Source organism: Trichomycterus rosablanca, chromosome 1 (assembly GCF_030014385.1).
Source record: "Trichomycterus rosablanca isolate fTriRos1 chromosome 1, fTriRos1.hap1, whole genome shotgun sequence".
Lineage (NCBI taxonomy): Eukaryota > Metazoa > Chordata > Actinopteri > Siluriformes > Trichomycteridae > Trichomycterus > Trichomycterus rosablanca.
The window spans coordinates 15,935,945-15,955,560 of record NC_085988.1 but is presented as its reverse complement, the minus strand read 5'-3'; the positions used below and the strand labels follow the sequence as shown (position 1 = coordinate 15,955,560).

General features: G+C 42.8%; 1 protein-coding gene across 6 annotated transcripts in view; it reads left to right on the top strand.

Annotated features, from left to right (window-relative positions):
* The window catches only part of syngap1a (synaptic Ras GTPase activating protein 1a), a 291,115-nt gene that overhangs the window by 251,708 nt on the left and 19,791 nt on the right, over positions 1-19,616 (top strand). For 5 of the 6 annotated variants that reach the window (XM_062986270.1, XM_062986112.1, XM_062986048.1 and 2 more), the window contains 6 exons: positions 331-512; positions 1,400-1,598; positions 6,645-7,181; positions 9,235-9,696; positions 13,320-13,493; positions 14,391-14,602. In XM_062986270.1, coding sequence (XP_062842340.1) covers positions 331-512; positions 1,400-1,598; positions 6,645-7,181; positions 9,235-9,696; positions 13,320-13,493; positions 14,391-14,602 — 1,766 coding nt within the window. Of the gene's footprint in view, positions 1-330; positions 513-1,399; positions 1,599-6,644; positions 7,182-9,234; positions 9,697-13,319; positions 13,494-14,390; positions 14,603-14,844; positions 15,044-19,616 lie in introns of those variants that run through there. The other variant, XM_062986185.1, reaches the window with a different exon arrangement.

The following is a 19,616-nucleotide window of genomic DNA, read 5'->3' as shown; positions in this document are numbered from 1 at the left end:
ACAACCTAATGATCCAAATCACGCATTATATCTGGATTTGGAATGGGATTTGGAATGGCTAAGTCAACTCAATGGATCTGAATACTTTCTAAATTCACCGTATCTCTTCTTTGTGCTGTTTTGACTTAAGAACCTGTTTACAAATTACTTGTTTGTTAATTTTTTATCAACTTGAAGTTTAAGGGGTTCGAATCCATGACTTCAGGAGGGCCATGTATAGAATGGCTAATCCTACACTCAAACCCCAGCTTCCAAACATGCTGAGAGTAAAAAATTATAATAATTATTATTATTATTTTATAATATAATAATATTTCATGACTTTTCTAGGACGCAATCCTGAAGCTAGGACCCCTGCCACGCTTGCTAAATGACATTAGCGTGGCCCTGCGCAACCCCCAGCTTCACCGGCAGGCGAGTCACCAGCCACCCGAACGCCACCTTACACGGCCACCCTTCAGCCGCCCGTCCACCAACGACTTCCAGAGCCTGATGATGAGGGAGCAGAACAGGTACGAGCACTTTAAAACATATATGTACTGTAAATATTTGTGAAGTGACCTGAATATTCCAATTTTATGCTTAATATGGCATAACAATCTCCTAAAACCAAACTGGCCACAAACTTGTGGTGTCAAATCAAGTCAAATTTATTTGTAAAACGCTTTTTGACAAATTATCTCAAAGCAACTTTCAGGACCAACAGACCAAAAAAAACCTCTGTTGAGCAAGCCAAGGGTGACAGTGGCAGGAAAAACTCCCTTAAAATTACAGGAAGCAGCGGTAAAACACACTAGCACACCAGAGCTGATATTTTGAACTCATCGGTTCGAAACTCAGGGCGGCTACCAGGGCCGGCGCTGAGGGGGGCTGGGGTGGGCTCAATGCACCCAGATTGTCTCAATGCACCCTATTGCCCCCCCCCAAGTGCAACTCAAGCAAAGGCTATTTTTTTTTAATTATCTCTGAACCTGTAACAGGGCGAGCAGCTTCTGCTGCTACCGTGGGAATTAGAAAGCGTTTGGTTATTATTTTAAGTAGTGTTCACTTTTAGTCTTAGTAACGCCGCGTGTGCGCAGGTTATATCAGCATAACAACCTGCTTAATACATCGCTGTTTGAGTAGCGCAGTGGTCAGAGCGCTGCGCGCATATTTTTCCACCCTAGGTTTGAATCCAACTTAGGGCGAAACTAAAGTAACACAAGCAGGGCCGGCACTATGGGGGCCCTATGGGGGCCCTTTGCCCCCCCCCCCCCAGATTTTCTCACGGACCCCCCCAAGCAACGCAGTCCAGAACTGGGGCTGGTGGCTACACAAACAACGATTGGCTTGTTGTTCATACAGGGTGGGTTGGTTGTGTGTGTTCACTTGTCATTGACATGTTTTGTTTTGTCCGTAGCTCTATAGATATCTCTCGCCTGCCGTCTCCCACGTCGGGTATGTCTGGAAGTGGAGCTCTGTCTCATCCAGGCATGGGCGCTTTTGACAGAGATCCCCGTGGCAACAAAGATGTATTCTACATGGCACGCCCACCCCTAGCTCGCTCAAGCCCTGCCTACTGCACCAGCAGCTCTGACATCACCGAACCGGACCCAAAGGTAAGTCCAGAGACGACGTCAAAATGTAACAAACAACAAAACAGTTTTAACTTCAGTACTTCAAGTCCTGCTTTTACTGTCCCGGATGGGCGTCAACAGAAACATAACAGGTTGAGCGAAATGTAAAGAGCATAGCGTGTTGAGTACATGGTAAAGCTTTCTGTACAAACATGCCACTGGAAATAGAAACCGCTGAAGGAAGCTGATGCTGATGTTTTAGATCTTTCTAGAATTGCCCCCTCAAAGCTTAACCTTATGTTCCAGATGCTTGAAAACTTAGTTCTTGTTTACATTCAACATATGGATTTATTTACTTATGGCATAAAGTAACAGTTTGGGATGCGGGGGCTGACCTTGGCATAAGACCACTGTTCCATGTATTTTTTTATGGGTACAGTCAAACTAGCCATATTTAAATGAGCATAGCTGTAGTCAATCGTAATCACTACCAACGAATTAGGAGGCCGTGACACAAAATTAATTATATATAATTATAGAACATACATTAATTATATACACTGGTCAGCCATAACATTAAAACCACCTCCTTGTTTCTACACTCACTGTCCATTTTATCAGCTCCACTTACCATATAGAAGCACTTTGTAGTTCTACAATTACTGACTGTAGTCCATCTGTTTCTCTACATACCTTTTTAGCCTGCTTTCATCCTGTTCTTCAATGGTCAGGACCCCCACAGAACCACCACAGAGCAGGTATTATTTAGGTGGTGGATGATTCTCAGCACTGCAGTGACACTGACATGGTGGTGGTGTGTTAGTGTGTGTTGCGCTGGTATGAGTGGATCAGACACAGCAGCGCTGCTGGAGTTTTTAAATACCATATCCACTCACTGTCCACTCTATTAGACACTCCTACCTAGTTGGTCCACCTTGTAGATGTAAAGTCAGAGATGATCTCTCATCTATTGCTGCTGTTTGAGTTGGTCATCTTCTAGACCTTCATCAGTGATCACAGGCTGGATGGTGTTGGCTGGATATTTTAGGTTGGTGGACTATTCTCAGTCCAGCAGAGACAGTGAGGTGTTTAAAGACTCCATCAGCGCTGCTGCGTCTGATCCACTCATACCAGCACAACACACACTAACACACCACCACCATGTCAGTGTCACTGCAGTGCTGAGAATGATCCACCACCTAAATGATACCTGCTCTGTGGTGGTTCTGGGAGAGTCCTGACCATTGAAGAACAGCATGAAAGGGGGCTAATAAAGCATGCAGAGAAACAGATAGACTACAGTCAGTAATTGTAGAACTACAAAGGACAGTGAGTGTAGAAACAAGGAGGTGGTTTTAATGTTATGGCTGATCGGTGTATAACTTCATATTAACATTATAGAACTTTCTACAAAACTGTGTAATGCTGGGTTGGACAGAAGAGGCAGGACACGAGTGCAGAACATCAGCCATTGTTTTTTTAAGCTTAATCCATAATTACAACAGGCATGGGTAGAGAATAATGCAGAGGGGAATATATAAAGGAAGTGGGTAAAGTACATAAAGAAGGAACATGAAATGCTGACAGGAGAACAAGACAGGAACATAAAACGTACACGAATCATTATTCCAGAACAAAGGACAAACAGAGGTACATATACACAGTAATTACAGGGAGAACAATAGAGCTTAGGTGTACACGATGAACAGGAGCAAATCCCAGTCAAGGGGTATAGACCGAGAACGGGGAGGGGGGGGGTGAGATACTATTTAATTGGAAATACTAAACTGTGTGTTTACCCTGTGATGGAGTGGCGACCTGTTTGGGGTGTTTCCTACCCTTTGTTCAGTGAATTGCACCCACTGTGACCCTGACCAGGATGGAGTGGTTGTAAAACAGACAATTAATAAATGAATTAATCTTTGTTTAAGGTTAAATCTTATAAAACATTTGTGTTTCAGTCATTCAGTCAAAAATATGGACAGTTCAACAAATGACTTCAATCCAGGACGTACATTTTTAGGTACACTATATTGCCAAAAGTATTCACTCGTCTGCCTTCACACACATATGAACTTCAGTGACGTCCCATTCTTAATCCATAGGGTTTAATATGATGTCGACCCACCCTTTGCAGCTATAACAGCTTCAACTCTTCTGGGAAGGCTTTCCACAGGGTTTAGGAGTGTGTTTATGGGAATTTTTGACCATTCTTCCAGAATCACATTTGTGAGGTCAGACACTGATGTTGGATGAGAAGGCCTGGCTCACAGTCTCCTCTCTAATTCATCTCAAAGGTGTTCTATTGGGTTGAGGTCAGGACTCTGTGCAGGCCAGTCAAGTTCTTCCACACCAAACTCACTCATCCATGTCTTTATGGACACTGGTGCGCAGTCATGTTGGCCCCCATCCCCAAACTGTTCCCACAAAGTTGGAAGCATGAAATTGTCCAAAATCTCTTGGTATGCTGAAGCATTAAGAGTTCCTTTCACTGGAACTAAGGGGCCGAGCCCAACTCCTGAAGAACAACCCCACACCATAATCCCCCCTCCACCAAACTTTACACTTGGCACAATGCAGTCAGACAAGTACCGTTCTCCTGGCAACCGCCAAACCCAGACTCGTCCATCGGATTGCCAGACGGAGAAGCGTGATTCGTCACTCCAGAGAACACATCTCCGCTGCTCTAGAGTCCAGTGGCGGCATGCTTTACACCACTGCATCCGACACTTTGCATTGCGCTTGCTGATGTAAAGCTTGGATGCAGCTGCTTGGCCATGGAAACCCATTCCATGAAGCTCTCTACACACTGTTCTTGAGCTAATCTGAAGGCCACATGAAGTTTGGAGGTCTGTAGCGATTGACTCTGCAGAAAGTTGGCGACCTCTGCACGCTATGCGCCTGACCCCGCTCTGTCATTTTACATGGCCTACCACATCGTGGCTGAGTTGCTGTCGTTCCCAATCCTATCATGGTACCATGCTGGAATTCACTGAGCTCCTGAAAGCGACCCATTCTTTCACAAATGTTTGTAGAAGCAGTCTGCATGCCTAGGTGCTTGGTTTTAGACACCTGTGGATGGTGTATAAATGATTTGTATGGGTGAGTGAATACTTCGGTGTAGTGTATTACCTGTACATACACACACTGTACGCTTATAAATGTATTATCTATATTATCTGTTAGTTGTTTATTGTATTCGAGTTGTGTATTGGGTATTTGGCTGGCTAAATTATTATTTAACAAAACATGATATTACAAGTGGCACTCGGGTGGTGCAGTGGTCAATATGGTGGTACGCTAGCCCATACAGCTGGGACCCGAGATTTGAATCCCCAGCAACGGATAAAAACATGATTGGCTATTACTGAGGGAGGATCGGCGTCCTGTCCGGGGTGTGTTACTGCATTGCACCCAGTCGTGGTAAGACGTGTATAATAATTAAATTAAATAATATTACAAAAATGAGCCTTAAAACATGTTTTGAGCCTTAAAAATCATTTTGTTTATCAAGGAAACAAAATTACAACCCCTCTGTCTCACTTGTAAAAAAGTACAGTTGATTGAAGCGTACATCGCTCGATGCTCTCAGACGCCTCATCAGTAATGTACCCGGGGGTCACTGGGTGTTTCAGGTCTCTCAACATCAGACACTTTTATCCGAGCAGCACTTGCCGACCACACTTCACCCTCCTGATCCACATCCATCATGAAGCCTTTCAAGCTGCCTCTGTGATGTCCTTCCCGGTGGCTTTTTTATACTGTCCCTGACACCAAGCTTTGATGAAGTCGAGAGGCTGTCTTGCTGATGAGCATGTCTGCTTTGGTTAATGCATCTACCACTCGTACTTATCATGTCCTAGCCGCGACCTAATAAGTGTTTACATTAACTTTTGACTGTGAATACGTTTACATTTACATTTTCGACATTTAGCAGACACTTTTATCCAAAGTTACTTACATAATGATAGATGATAAATGAAAACAAAGATGACAGTTAACTGGATAAGAAACATTTATTGGCACGATTGTTGGTTCTTACAGCAGTGGAATAGCTGAAGAACCAGGAACAGATACTATGGTCCTCCCTTTATACTGCTCTACCCATATCACATTAAGTGTTGGACTTTGGAAAACTTCATTCTGTGCTAACGGTTGTTTCTTATCTGCTTACAACTGGTTTAGGACAGCTTAATGACAGACATGTTGCTTATCTCTGTACCAGCCACATCTCAAGCACAATATAACTAAGGATTTAATGCACAAAACGAATATTCAGGAGGTATCAAACATAATGTCTAATTTTGCCCAAGGGCCCAACAGTGACAACCTGGCAGTGATGGGGTTTGAACCAGCAATCTTTTGATTCTTTTATCAGAATCAGATTTATTGGACAAGTATGTTGCCATACCAGGAATTTGGTTTTGGAGTCTCTCTAGTGTGTTTGGAATATATAGCTGTCTGAAAATTTAGTGAGCTGCCTACTGCCTCCGTGGGCAGCTGCCTCAGTATAGAGAATTCTAATCATTGTAAGACATCGAACTTATAAGGCAGATTATTTAGACGCACTACTTAAATGGCGATTACTTCACTGCAGTTTTAGCTTACTAAGCTACCACAGTTAGCCTCAGGCAGTTAAAACCAATGGGCTGAGGCGACACAACTGCTTGCACGCCAGCTAATATCTCTCTTAGTGTACTGAAAACAGTTAAACTGTCACTGATGAGCCTGAATTTGCATATAAATGACATAAATTGTTTATACAAATTAAAAATAACTGAGAATTTATTTACATTTGAAAAGAACTCTATTGGTTGCTTCACATTTTTCCGCCTTGTATGTCATTTTTTGTGAGAAAAGTTGTGCCGCACTGAATGCTGGAATTGCCTTCACTGCCAGGGATGCTCCCTCATTATTCATTCAGACTACTGTTTAGAATTAAGGCACCTTATCTACCAAGGTATCTAAGAATTTAGACATGCCTTCTTCTCGGGAGTGTAGGATGATGTAAAATGCATCTATGTAGAGAGATCACTACCTGTTGTTGTAACTTGGTCTGTGATATGGTTTTGTGTGTGTATCTCTCAGGTGCTGAGTGTGAATAAGAGCGTTTCCATGATGGACCTGCAGGACTCTCGCATCAACAGCATTTCTAATCTGCACTCTGTGAATGACATGCTGAACTCCTCACAGGGCTCCATCGCCGGCCTGGGCAGTTTCGGCGGCGCCCCCCTGCGCCTCGGCGGCATGAGGTTCAGCCATTCGGGCGGTCTGGCCTCAGACTCGCTCTCGCAGCAACACGCGGCGGCCGCTATGCACGTGCCTCTCTCCTTCCAGAACCCGCTGTTCCACCTGGCTTCGGACGGGCCGCAGTACCACGCCGCCGCTCACGGCTCGCACCCCGCGCCGCTCCTGCTCGCCCCCGAACACGAGAACGGGCACGCGGGCTACGGCGTGCCTGCCTTCGGCCACGGCGGCTTCTCCCGCAGCGAGGATCTGTCGGCCCTGCGCACACAGAACAGCCTGGTGCAGCCCAGCATCGTCCACTCGCACAGCTACAGCGACGACTACACCCGCCACAACCAAGCTGACTATGCACGCCGCCAGCTCTCCCTGCAGGTGCAGGTATGCCACGAGCAGACAAAATAATGCCCTGTATTCTGCAATCTTTTCTCTTTGAATTTCTTTATGTATGCTAGTATGTAGACAACAAATTGCACTAGCTTACTACAGCCTGGATCCAGGGCGTCTACATATAGACATGATTGACTATTTCTTGGGTGGTCGAGGCCCCTCAATGGATTGGCATTGTGTCCGTACTGCAACAGTGACCTCTGCTGTATGGTCGGGCGAAGTGAGGCTCAGTGTAAAAATAATCGGCCAGGAGTCGGCGGCTTCACGCGTGTCGGTGGAGGCATGCACTAGCATGGCCAGTATGGGTGTAAAGCAGCCAAGAGAGGTCACATGAGCGTATAAGCAAATTTAGTATTTTCAAATTTGTTTAATGCTAAATGGAAAAAATCCAAACATTGAAAAAATATATACATATAAAGACTCTCATATCTGTCTTTATCTATCTAGCTACACTATATGTTCAAAAGTATTTGGACACTTGACCATGAGCATGTTAGACATCCCATTTCAAAAATAAATATTATTAAAATTGAGTGACCTCTGTGTGATCTTGTCCGTGAAAACAACAGACACTCTTCTGAGAGGGCTTCTCACAAAACTTTGAATAATGTCTGTGGAAATTTGTGCCCGTTCAGTCAAAAAACATTCTTTTGGCTGTCATTGAACGTCTGGGTGGCACGGTGGCTAAGTGGGTAGCACTGTCGCCTCACAGCAAGAAGGTCCTGGGTTCGATCCCCAGGTGGGGCGGTCCGGGTCCTTTCTGTGTGGAGTTTGCATGTTCTCCCCGAGAGATACGAAATTGTCCATGACTGAGTTTGATATAACCTTGTGAACTGATGAACCTTGTGTAATGAGTAACTACCATTACGACGTTAAAATCCTAATAAATTTCAACTAATAAATTCCTCATTCCAAAGCTGTTCAGTGGTGCTGAGGTCAGGACTTCAACCGAGTTTTTCTTCATGGGGCACAGTCATGTTGGGACAGGAAAGGACCTTCCCTAATCTGTTGCTGCAAAGTCGGATTCATATTTTCTTTACATAATAAATTTATCGGGCGGCATGTTGACTCACAACTAGAAGGACCTTTGTTCGATTGCCTATTTGATTGGGACCTCTCTCTGTGTGCAATTTGCATGTTCTCCCTGTGTCAGGTGCTGCATTTTCCTTTTATATGTCCAAAGACAAGCAACCGGCACCATATTTTCTGAGGTAAACATTTTTTATAATAAAATAAAAAATAAAAATAAAAATTTGTGGCACTCAGGCCACACAGTGGTAAAACATGCTAGCACACCAGAGCTGACATCTCAAACTCATTCGTTCAAATCTTAGCTCTGCTATCCGCAAGCTGGGCGCCTACTTGAACAATGATTGGCTTGTTGTTCGAGGTAGGGTGCCGACAGCGGCCTCTGCTGGCTGATCTAGGTACCTACATGAGAGATGATAGATTCACTGATAGTAGTGCGTGACCCTCCATACATGATACCTCTCTCTTCCAGGTGAAAAAAAGTGGTCAGCAACTGTGTGTGTGTGTGTTTGGAAGTGTTTGAACTTGCAAATGGTCTTTAGACTGATTTGGCACAAATTCCCACAGACACATTTGAGGTGAAGAGTGGAGTCTGTTGTAATTGCAAAGCACGGAGCATCTCCACGTCAATAACAACAAGCTTTAGGCTTATAATCAGGTGTCCACATAGGTTTGGTCATATAGTGCAGAGTTTCTTAAACCACCTAAGGGTTGCGAAAAATGGGTTACAGAGAAAAAAATTATAATTAAATAAACTTGTATGTGAATGCTCCCTTGTGGAGGCTTTATGTTACATCTTGTAAACCGCAGTGGGACCAGATTGAACAATGCATTGTTTGTGTTGATATGGTGTGTTTTATGTTTTGGCATCATGGAGTAGAATCATGTGTTTGTTCCCTATAACGTATTTTTGCATAGACAAGCAACAAAACTTGGATGTATTGGTCCTAAAACTGTGATTAGTGTTGCTCGTAGCGTCCTAAATCATCGTTGTGTTATTTTTGTCTCTCTGTAGGAGAATCTCCATCAGCAGGTACTAATGGGAATGGCCCCTCAGACCGCTACAGGCACAGGAACACCCGCCTCAGTCGCCACGCCCCCGACCACCATGCACCCTGTCCGCCAGGCCTCCATGGCTCAGCCCCCAGCACAGCGCATGAAGCCTCAGCCCTCCCACCAACTGTCCGTCAGCGCGGCTGCCAACTCCACCCCTCCAAAGGTCAGACCCCAGAGCGGCAACCTCCTCCAGTCACCCGAGTCGAGTTTCGGAGCCAGGCCGATGCCACGGCAGCAGCTGTTGGTCAAGGACAGCCCGGCCCCGGGCCTTCCTCACCAGTCCAGCACAGCCAGCGATATCCAACCACCGCCACAGGGGGGAAGTAGTGAGAATGCCGAGAACACACAGAGCGACACGCCCGCTAAAGCTGCTCCACAGACCAACCAACAGCACCTATTGAAACCAACTACTAACAAACAGGTGCACATACACACACAAACACACATACATTTACACACAGAGCTGATACACTCGAAGCTTACTTAACAGTTTGAAGGGGATTTGGGTGCTTGGTTGGCACAGTGGTCTGTTACACTAGCCCATCAGGTTCTGATCTCAGATGTGCTATCAGTCGACCGGGCACCACAGACATGATTGGCTATGTGTGAGGGGAAGTAGGTGTCCAAGGTATACCTGCCTTGCGCCCAGTGTTTCATGAGGAAACCACACCCACCGCGGTTGATAAAAAATAAATAAGAATTAACTTTATTGCCACTGTCTGACCTCTGTCTGGCCAAGTTGCCTGCACTATTGGTGGGGTATTGTGTCTCTCCGTATGTGGTACTGAGGCTGGTGTGGGCACACATGCCAGAGGTTGAGTGTGGCAGTCTCAGTTCCCCTGTGCCAGCATGGAGGAGGTGGCATCAGCAAGAGAGTTTAAATAGGGGAACTGGCAACCCTTAGATTCAATGAAATATGGGGAAAGAACACAAAAAGCACTTATTTGTACCTTGCTGCATGTGTAAACATGTTCTATTTACTGGGGTAAGATATTTTGTACGCTGTGCTCAGCAGCAGGTCCAGCAGCAGAAAGTACACATTTATGTCTCACAAAAGGTCATTTTAATGTTTTTTATGATGTAAAGGAAGAACAGAATGTTAAATTTTTGGCCCTTTGGCTTTTTCCTTTTTTATGCCATAAAAGCAAGTGAATTAGCATTCAGCATACAGCATAATTAGCTTTTTATAACTGCACCTCTTGGAACTCGAATGGTCTGCTGACAGTACTATCTTTCTGACCTCATCTGCATCTACAAGCCTATGCGTGCTCTCCGTTCCTCTACTGCTGGTCTGCTTACCGTTCCTTCCTCTAATCTCCATAGCTTTGGTGATCGAGCATTCTCCAGACTTGCACCACGCCTTTGGAACTCCCTTCCTCCTCATATTCAACAATCAAACTCACTAACCTCATTTAAAGTCAACCTTAAAACACACATTTTCCGTTCTGCTTATAACCTGCCGCAGTGAACCCCCCCCCCCCCCCCCCCCCTATATGTTGTTTTACTTTGTATTATTGTATTCCTGTTTGTCATTGTTTACTTGTTCCTTGTCTTACCAATTGTTCTTTGTAAGCGTCTTTGGGTTATTGAAAAGCGCTATATAAATGTGATGTATTATTATTATTAGTACATCAATTCACTGTCAGTACTAACTCACTAAAGAACTACTTTCTATAAATTCCATTTAAATCTAGAGACTTAGACGGCCGCTCCAGGATATTTCAGGACTGATTCCTTAACCAAGCTTCGGTTGATTAGGAAGTGTGCTTTTTAGGGATGTAACGATGCACCACAAGACAGTTAAACATCGATTCACATGTGTAACGATTCAAATCGGTTTACGTGTATAATGAATCGATATTCACTTTAAACAGAAGAGGGTGGCCGCTCAGGTGGCACAGTGGTAAAAACACACGCTGGAACCAGAGCTGGATCTCAAACGTATCGAATCTCAGCTCTGCCTGCCGTCTAAGGCTGAGCGGCTACACGAACAACGATTGGCCTGTTGTTCAGATGGGCGGGACTAAGCCGGATGGGGTCTCACTCTCATGACTGGTGCAATTACGACCTCTGCTGGCTGATTGATCGTGCCTGCACAGAGATGAGAAAAAAGTGCTCTCAGGGTGTGTCTCTCCGTACACAACGCTGAGCTGCACTGCACTGCACTCGTCAAAGTGTAGGTGATAAGATGCATACGGCATGCTGCCCACATGTCGGAGGGGGGCGTGGGTTAGCTTCGTTCTCCTCAATCAGAGCAGGAATCGGCAATGGTGGAGAGGAAGCATGAAGCAATGGGGCAATTGGACGCACTAAAAGAGAGAAAAAGGGGAGAAAATGCATAAAGAAAATATGTTTTAAAAAAAAAAACAGCAGAGGGCACTGGCTCTATACACCTCGCCTGGTTGACATCACTACAGGGTTGCCAAGTTCAGAATTTTCCAGCCAAATTTATTTATGTGATTTATTTATTAGTTTTATTCATTTATTTATGTAATGTGGGATTTGTTTAATTTCAGTTATTTTTACACAAAAAGGAAAATGTGCAGCATTGTTTTGCCTAGTTTGTACCTACCTCAAAAATAAAAGGACATTCATTATTTAGATAAATAAAAGATAAGCACAAATACAGTATTTTATTTATTTATTTAAAGAGAAATAATAAAAGGAAACTTTGTCATAATTTGTCTTAAATTTTATTTTGTTTAAAAAATCGTAAACGTATCGTGAACCCAGTATCGTGAATCACATTGCATCGTGGGTAGAGTGTATCGTTACATCCCTAGTGCTTAGTGTCATTGTCTTGCAGGAAAGTTCAATAAGGTTCAACCAAGGTTTACCACATTAGGCAGAACATTTCTCCTCAAATGCCTTGGTCTTTCTGTGAATCCACGATGCCAGTCACATGATCAAGATTGGCAGTTCCTGCAGCAATAAAACATCCCCACATCATCACTGACCAACCTCCATGCTTGACCATGAGGACAGTGTTCTTCTGGTTGTAAATCAAGTCAAGTCAAATTTATTTGTATAGCGCTTTTTACAATAAACATTGTCTCAAAGCAACTTTATAGACTCCAGGACCGACAGTCCAAAATAACTCCAGTTGAGCAAGTCAAGTCAACAGTGGCAAGGAAAATCTTCCTTAAAATTACCGGAAGAAACCTTGAGAGGGACCAGACAGACTCACCTTGTGGCCAAACAGTTCCAGTCTTGATTTGCCACTCCATAGATCTGTGTACCAGAACCTTGCAGGCCTGTATAAATTCCTTCTGGCATGTTCCAGTTGAGCCTTCCTGTACTTTTTGGTCAAGAGTTACGTAAGTCCGGCCATGAAGTCCTTGGTTGGTGATCTTCTTATGGTTGCCGCTGACATGTTTGTCCCAGCCATCATCAGCTCATCCTCTACGTCTTTTCTTTGTCCTGATGAGATTGCTAAGAGCTCTGGACAAACCTCTGTGCTTTTTCTATGGCCAGATAGGTTTGGAACTTTGCGGCTGCTGGAGCCTATTCCCTATCCCAGCTTTTCAATGGGCGCGAGGCACACAGTAACACCCTGGACGGGACGCCAGTCCATTGCAGGGCAGACACTCATACACACACACACACCCATTCAATTATAGGGCAATTTAGTGTCTCCAATTAACCTGACTGCATGTTTTTGGACTGTGGGAGGAAACCGGAGCTCCCGGAGGAAACTCACTCAGACACGGGGAGAACATGTAAACTCCACACAGAAAGGACCCGGACCGCCCCGCCTGGAGATCGAACCCAGGACCTTCTTGCTGTGAGGCGACAGTGCTACCCACTAAGCCATCTGTGACATGGCAGTATTATCAAAACATCCTGCTACTCTAAAATACTCCATCATTGATCTTCTTCCTTCATTTGCTGTGTCATTTAACTGATACAGACGTCATTTAAAGCAATGTTTTAAACCAAATGTTTGCAAGTTATTTTGATATTAGGAAGAGAAACCAAAACTGGTTATTGGTTGTGGCTTCACAGTTTCTGATCTTATTCCATACATGTGTATCTATTTGTCAGGGCTCGAAGGCTCCCTCCACGCTGAATCCATCGACCCCTGCATCAGAGAGGACGGTGGCCTGGGTGTCCAACATGCCACACCTGTCTGCAGACATCGAGAGCCTGCGTGTGGACAGAGAGGACCTGAAACTAAAGGAGCACTCCAAGAGCATGGACGAGTCTCGGCTGGACCGGGTCAGTGGCTTTAAACGTGGTTACTTTCATCACATGGCACAAAAAAGTCCAAATAATACAAAACATGAAAACTAGATATGAAATTCCATCTTTAACTGTTTCTGTGTTGTGTATTTTGCCGTACCGTTTCAATGTGGCGGAGATAATGCGCATGCCGCTCTGCTCAATGCTTGGTTCCTATTGATAATCGTCACATTGATTTGACTCTGCCCACTTTCTGTTGCTATGTTCTCTCTGTCTATTGTTGGCGGAAATTGCCAGCTCCAATTAAAAATGAATGACAGACAGTCACTTTGTCTGAATTTCTACTGGTGCTATCAACCAGTCTGGCATCAACACACAGACATGATTAACTATGTTTGAGGGGGGAAATGGTGGAAGCCCAGTGATGAATTGGTGTCTCACCCAGGGTGCACTCTGCCCAGTGATTCCAAGTTTTATGAATTGTATTGCACTTTAATTTTTTTTGTTTAGTTTAGTTTTATTTAATGATCTAGAACAGGGTTTTAAACCAAAAAATGAGTCACAGAGAAAAATAATAATAATTAAATCAACAAATTTTAACAGGCACAAACATGAAATAAACCTGTACACGGACGCCCCCTTGTGGAGCCTTTACGTTACATCTTGGGACCAGATTGGCACCATTTTTATTAATTAAGTATATTTCATTTTGTGTTTGGTTTGGATGCATTGTTTGTGTTGCCTGGGTCACAGTAAAAATAAAGTTTGAAAAACCCTGATCTGGAATAATTCAACATAAGGAATATTTAATGAATCACATGCCTGTTATTGTAACACCTGATTTTATTACTATCAATAATTTAAATTGAATTGTCTTTTTTAACTTCAGTCGTTAGTCAGTTCTGGATGTGACGGTATGTGCTGTGTGTGCAGGTGCGTGAATACGAGGAGGAGATCTACTCTCTAAAAGAGCGGCTGATGATGTCCCACCGTAAGCTGGAAGAGTACGAGCGCAGGCTGCATTCACAGGAACAGCAAACCAGCAAAATCCTCCTGCAGTACCAGAGCCGGCTGGATGACAGTGAGAGGAGACTGCGACAACAGCAGCTGGAGAAAGATTCTCAGATCAAAGGCATCATCAGCAGGTCATAAGCTCAATGAAACTCTGTGTGTGTATGTGTGTGTGTGTAGTTGTTGTGATGTTCGGTCATTAGACGTTACCATTTATTACAGTTGTTCGTACATGTATAGTAATTAACTGTAGTCCGTCTGTTGCTTTGCTTCATTTGTTTTCCACCACAGGACCGTTGTTATTGATATTTGGTGGTTGATCATTTTCAGTACACTTATTCAACCACTTTTGTTTTTGTTGTTTCTTCACTTTCAGTGCAATAATTCACTTTAAATGTCCACACCAACGCTCTCCTTTGAGGAATGAAAAGCATGTATTCATGAGCAAAAACTGAAGAAGGAAAAAAAGTCAGACATCACAAATAAATATTATTGTTGTCCTAGTCGACCACTGCAGCCTTGAGACGTCAACGGTAAAAAAAAAAAGAACGACTATAAAGAGCTGTTTTGCAGCATTGTAGTAACATTTTGACCCATTATTTCTTGCTTATTGTGTGAGGATATTTATGTCACAAGATTCATGTCACAAGATTCATGTCACAAGATTCATGTCACAAGATTCATGTAGATTCATGTCTGAAGATTCATGTAGATTCATGTGAGGAAATTCTTGTGAGGAGATACATGTGAGGGGATCCATGTCTGAAGGTTCATCCCAAGAGATTCCTCTCAGTATAATCTTGTCTGGACATTCACGTGTGGAGATTCATGTGAGGAGATTCATTTTAGGAGATTCATATCAAAATATTCATGTCAGAAAATTTATGCTAGGAGATTCATTTCAGGAGATTCATGTCAGTAGATTAATATCAGGAGATTCATGTATGAAGATTCATGTCTGAACAATCATGTGAGGAGATTCTTGTGAGGAGACTCATGTGTGGAGATTCATGTCTGATGATTCATGTGAGGAGAGTCGTGTGAGGAGATTCAAGTTGAAGATTCATGTCAGAGATTCATGTCAAGAGATTCATGTTAGGAGATTCATGTCAGGAGAGTCATGTCAGAGATTTAAGTCAGGAGATTCATGTCAGGAAATTTATGTCAAGAGATTCATGTCAGTAAATTCATGTCAGGAGATTCATGTCAGGAGATTCATGTAAGAAGATTCATGTCAGAAGATTCATGTCAGGAGATTTATGTAAGAAGATTCATGTCAGTAGATTCATGTCAGAAGATTCATGTCAGGAGATTCATGTGAGGAAATTTATGTCAAAAGATTCATTTCAGGAGATTCATGTCAGTAGATTGGCATCATCACACAAGAATCCTGACCTCTTTTAGGGTCATTATGTTAAAAACATCCAGATTTTTGGCCAATTAACATTATTATATATATAAAAAAACCCACTTTGGTTCTAACAGGTTACAGCAGATTTGTGTTCTTCGACTGTTGTTTACTTAAACTTGAGAAATGAAATGTTTACTATGGAAGCACTTCTGTAAGTCGCTCTGGATAAGAGCGTCTGCTAAATGCAGAAAATGTAAATGTAAATGTAAATCACATTGGGCCTTGCCACCCCAGACCGTGCTAATTGTAATGTTAGCTAATGATAAAAGTGCTTCAGAAAAAGAAACACCACAGAAACCACAGCAGGACAAACTCACATAAAACAACCTGTCATTGCTACTGCTGTTGTTTACAGTTACCGTGGGGGTATTTACTCCTAACAACTGGTAAATAATTTGGTCACGAAACCACCTTCAGCAAACTCCTCTTACTTTTTTACCTCTTATGTAATCACAAACAGCTGCGCACATCAGGTAGGGTACAGATTGTTCTAGATTTGGATACTGAACTGTACTGTAGGGTACCATACAGTACAATGTTGGGCAGTACAGTACAACGAGAGGTGGAAAGTAACAAATTACATTTACTCACGTTACTGTAATTGAGTAATTTTTTTTTGTGTACTTGTACTTTTTAAAGATTTTACAACCTGTAATTTTACTTTTACTTAAGTATGTTTTGTATTAAGAATTGTAATTCACTACATTTAAAATAACATCCAACGTTACTGAGTAAAAAAAACGCTAAAAAAATCGCGTCTGCCGTGAATGCTGGGATGAAGAATAAACTGGCGCTAAAATATCAAAAAGATGACAACAGATCAAGTCAGACACCTGTGCGGGCCCATTTGAATCCGAAGGTGAACTCGACGCAAATGAAACGAACCCCTGGCCATATCTGAGGGACCACTTTGGCTTCAAGCGCAATAAAGGCAACAGCTTTATTATGCAGTGTAGGCTGTGTTTTCCCAGAGAGACTGAACTAGCAGCTTATAAAAACTCAACATTAAACCTGCGCAAACATGTAGAGGTAAGTTAAATAATACTTGTACCGTTACAGACGTAGTTAAAATTGGTAGTATTTGTAGTTTAGTAGCTCAAATTAGCCATAAGACATCAATGCCTGCCATTGCTAAGACATTGCTAATGTTAGTTGGCACTAATGACCTGGACTAAGTTAGTTAGCGTCAAGTCCAACAAGCTATAAAATAATGCTAACATTAAACAGCGATTTATTGAAGACAAATGTTTTAAATGTTGTATCAACATTTTTTTTTTCTATTATATTTTAATTAAAACAACTATTGTGAGATTTATATCCACTTGTCCTGTTTGCATTACACTGGAGAGACACCCCCCTCCTTCTGTTAAAATGGTAACTAAGTAATGTTTACTCTGAGTACATTTAAAATGAGTTACTGTTTACTTGAGTAGATTTTTAGACTAGTAACTTTACTTGTACTTAAGTAAAAATTAATCAAAGTAATAGTACTTTTACTTGAGTAAAATATTTTAGTACTCTTTCCACCTGTAAGTACAACGTTGGACAATTATAGCCTAGTGGTTAGGGTACTGGACTAGTCATTTAAAAGGTCACTGGTTCAAGCCCCACCTCTGCCAGGTTGCCACTTTTGGGCCCTTAAGCAAGGCCCTTAAGCCTCAATTGCTTAGACAGTATACTGTCACAGTACTGTAAGATGCTTTGAGTATTGCTCGTTTGGAAGAGACAGTTTGGTAATATGACTGAAAGTGCTTGAGTTTTTACTATAATCAGACATAGTGTTTGTTCACGACTATGTAGTTACTATTGATTTTAATTGGTTTTATAAATGACCTATAGCAGCCTTAGATGTTGTGTAACGGCTCAGTTCTATTTACATATTAGCGTATTTGTTCGTTCGTAGTAGTCCATCGATTATCGATGCTGACGATGTACTGTAGTCATTTATTATTGGTTTTTGTCATATGAATTCGAGAGAGAGACAACAACAACAGTACAAGTACTAACGCAGAAGAAGATAAACGTGGGGAATGGTTGCGTTATCCACAGCCCACGAGACTTTGCCACGATCAACAGGAACCTGATGGCGAGGATAAGAATCCAAGACAACCAGTGCTGACAGTGGCTGCAGAGGTCTGCCGGAAGCACCCAACTATGATGAAAACCGCCTAATGTGTGACCTCAACACGGGAGTGGTGTGAGCTTTGGTGGCGGCTCAGACTCGCCACGTCACAGAGACCGTCATAGACTACATGTGGGCATTTTATATCATTTATACATGTGGGCCAGTGATAGCTTAGTGGTTAAGGTACTGGACTAGTAAACAGAAGGTTGCCGGTTCAAGCCCTGCCACCACCAAGTTGCCACTGTTGGGTCCCTGAGCAAGGCCCTTAACCCTCAATTGCTCATCGTGTTCAGCTCATTGTGTAAGTCGCTTTGGATAAAAGCGTCTGCTAAATGCTGAAAATGTAAATGTAAATGTATAGCAGTAGTCGGCACCACCCGTCTACCACCCCCACATTCTGTTGGCTCTGTCGCTGTTGGTCCACGACTGTTTATTCGTCAGGTAAAATTCCTGCTTATTTCACAGCGAACCTGCATATCTGAAGGTTGTTCCTCTATCCGCCACCTGAGGACGCGGTTGGTAGCCTGCAGCTCGGCCCACAACATTAGCGTATTAGCAGTCCCATATCATGATGCTCTTACCTCCATATTTTGCAGCTGGTGTGATGTTTTCAGAATCACATCCAAAACTTTTCATTTTCCTAACTTTTTTTCTTAGTTGAACTTGCAGACATGTATTTTTACGGGGAGTTTTATGTGGGGCAGTGGAACAGACATGACTGTGATATAATACTTTAACAATAATGTTTATGGTTCTGTGTGTAACTGTTGCATATGCTGCTTTCCTGCAACTCTTTTCCAACGACTGTTGGCTTTTTTCGTACCTTTCTTATCATTAGTCTGAGAGGGCGATGCACCAGTCTGGGATTGATTCCAACCGAGTTCCAACCAATCGTGATGTTTAAAGTGTTTGCTATCGATCAATAGCTTTTTTTCATTAAAGTTTGTTTCTGAGGCCTCTGGGAGGCTCCTTCACCATTCTTCCCATCCAGTGGAAACATGGTTTTGAAGTTACACAAGAACTCGAAATTGTATGACTACATGTAGTACTACATTTATATGTAGACTGTACATTAATTTACTTTTTCCTAGATTCCTAGTTTTGCTCTCATTAATCTCTGTAATCTTCCACTAATAAATACATACTTTTTGTCCACATTCAAAATGTTAAAGTTAAAAGGTGATATTTGTGTACATTTGTGGCCATATGCACTAAATTGATAATAAATAAATAAAAAACCAAAAGTAGTTGAATAGTTTACTTTTGTACCCTCCTTGTTGTTTCATGGCTGGGATGTCCAACAATTTCTTGGTCAGATGTTTGCATACTTGTTTGGCATGTAGTGTGATAACAGAGCCCCCCAGTGGTCATTTCAATTACAGTTCATATATAATGTAGCGTCGGCGTCGAGGATGGGATAGGAAATTGCTCTTTTTGTGAACATGTGGACAAACACCCATTCACACACAGACATTCATACCACATTCACACATCCACACAGCTGATGATGTATTTCTCGCGTAGCCAGCCCATTTCCAGCACTGAGCAACACGGTCACGGTAGATCTTGATACCACAGCCGCAAGTCCTTATGGGTAAAGCTCCGCCCCCTT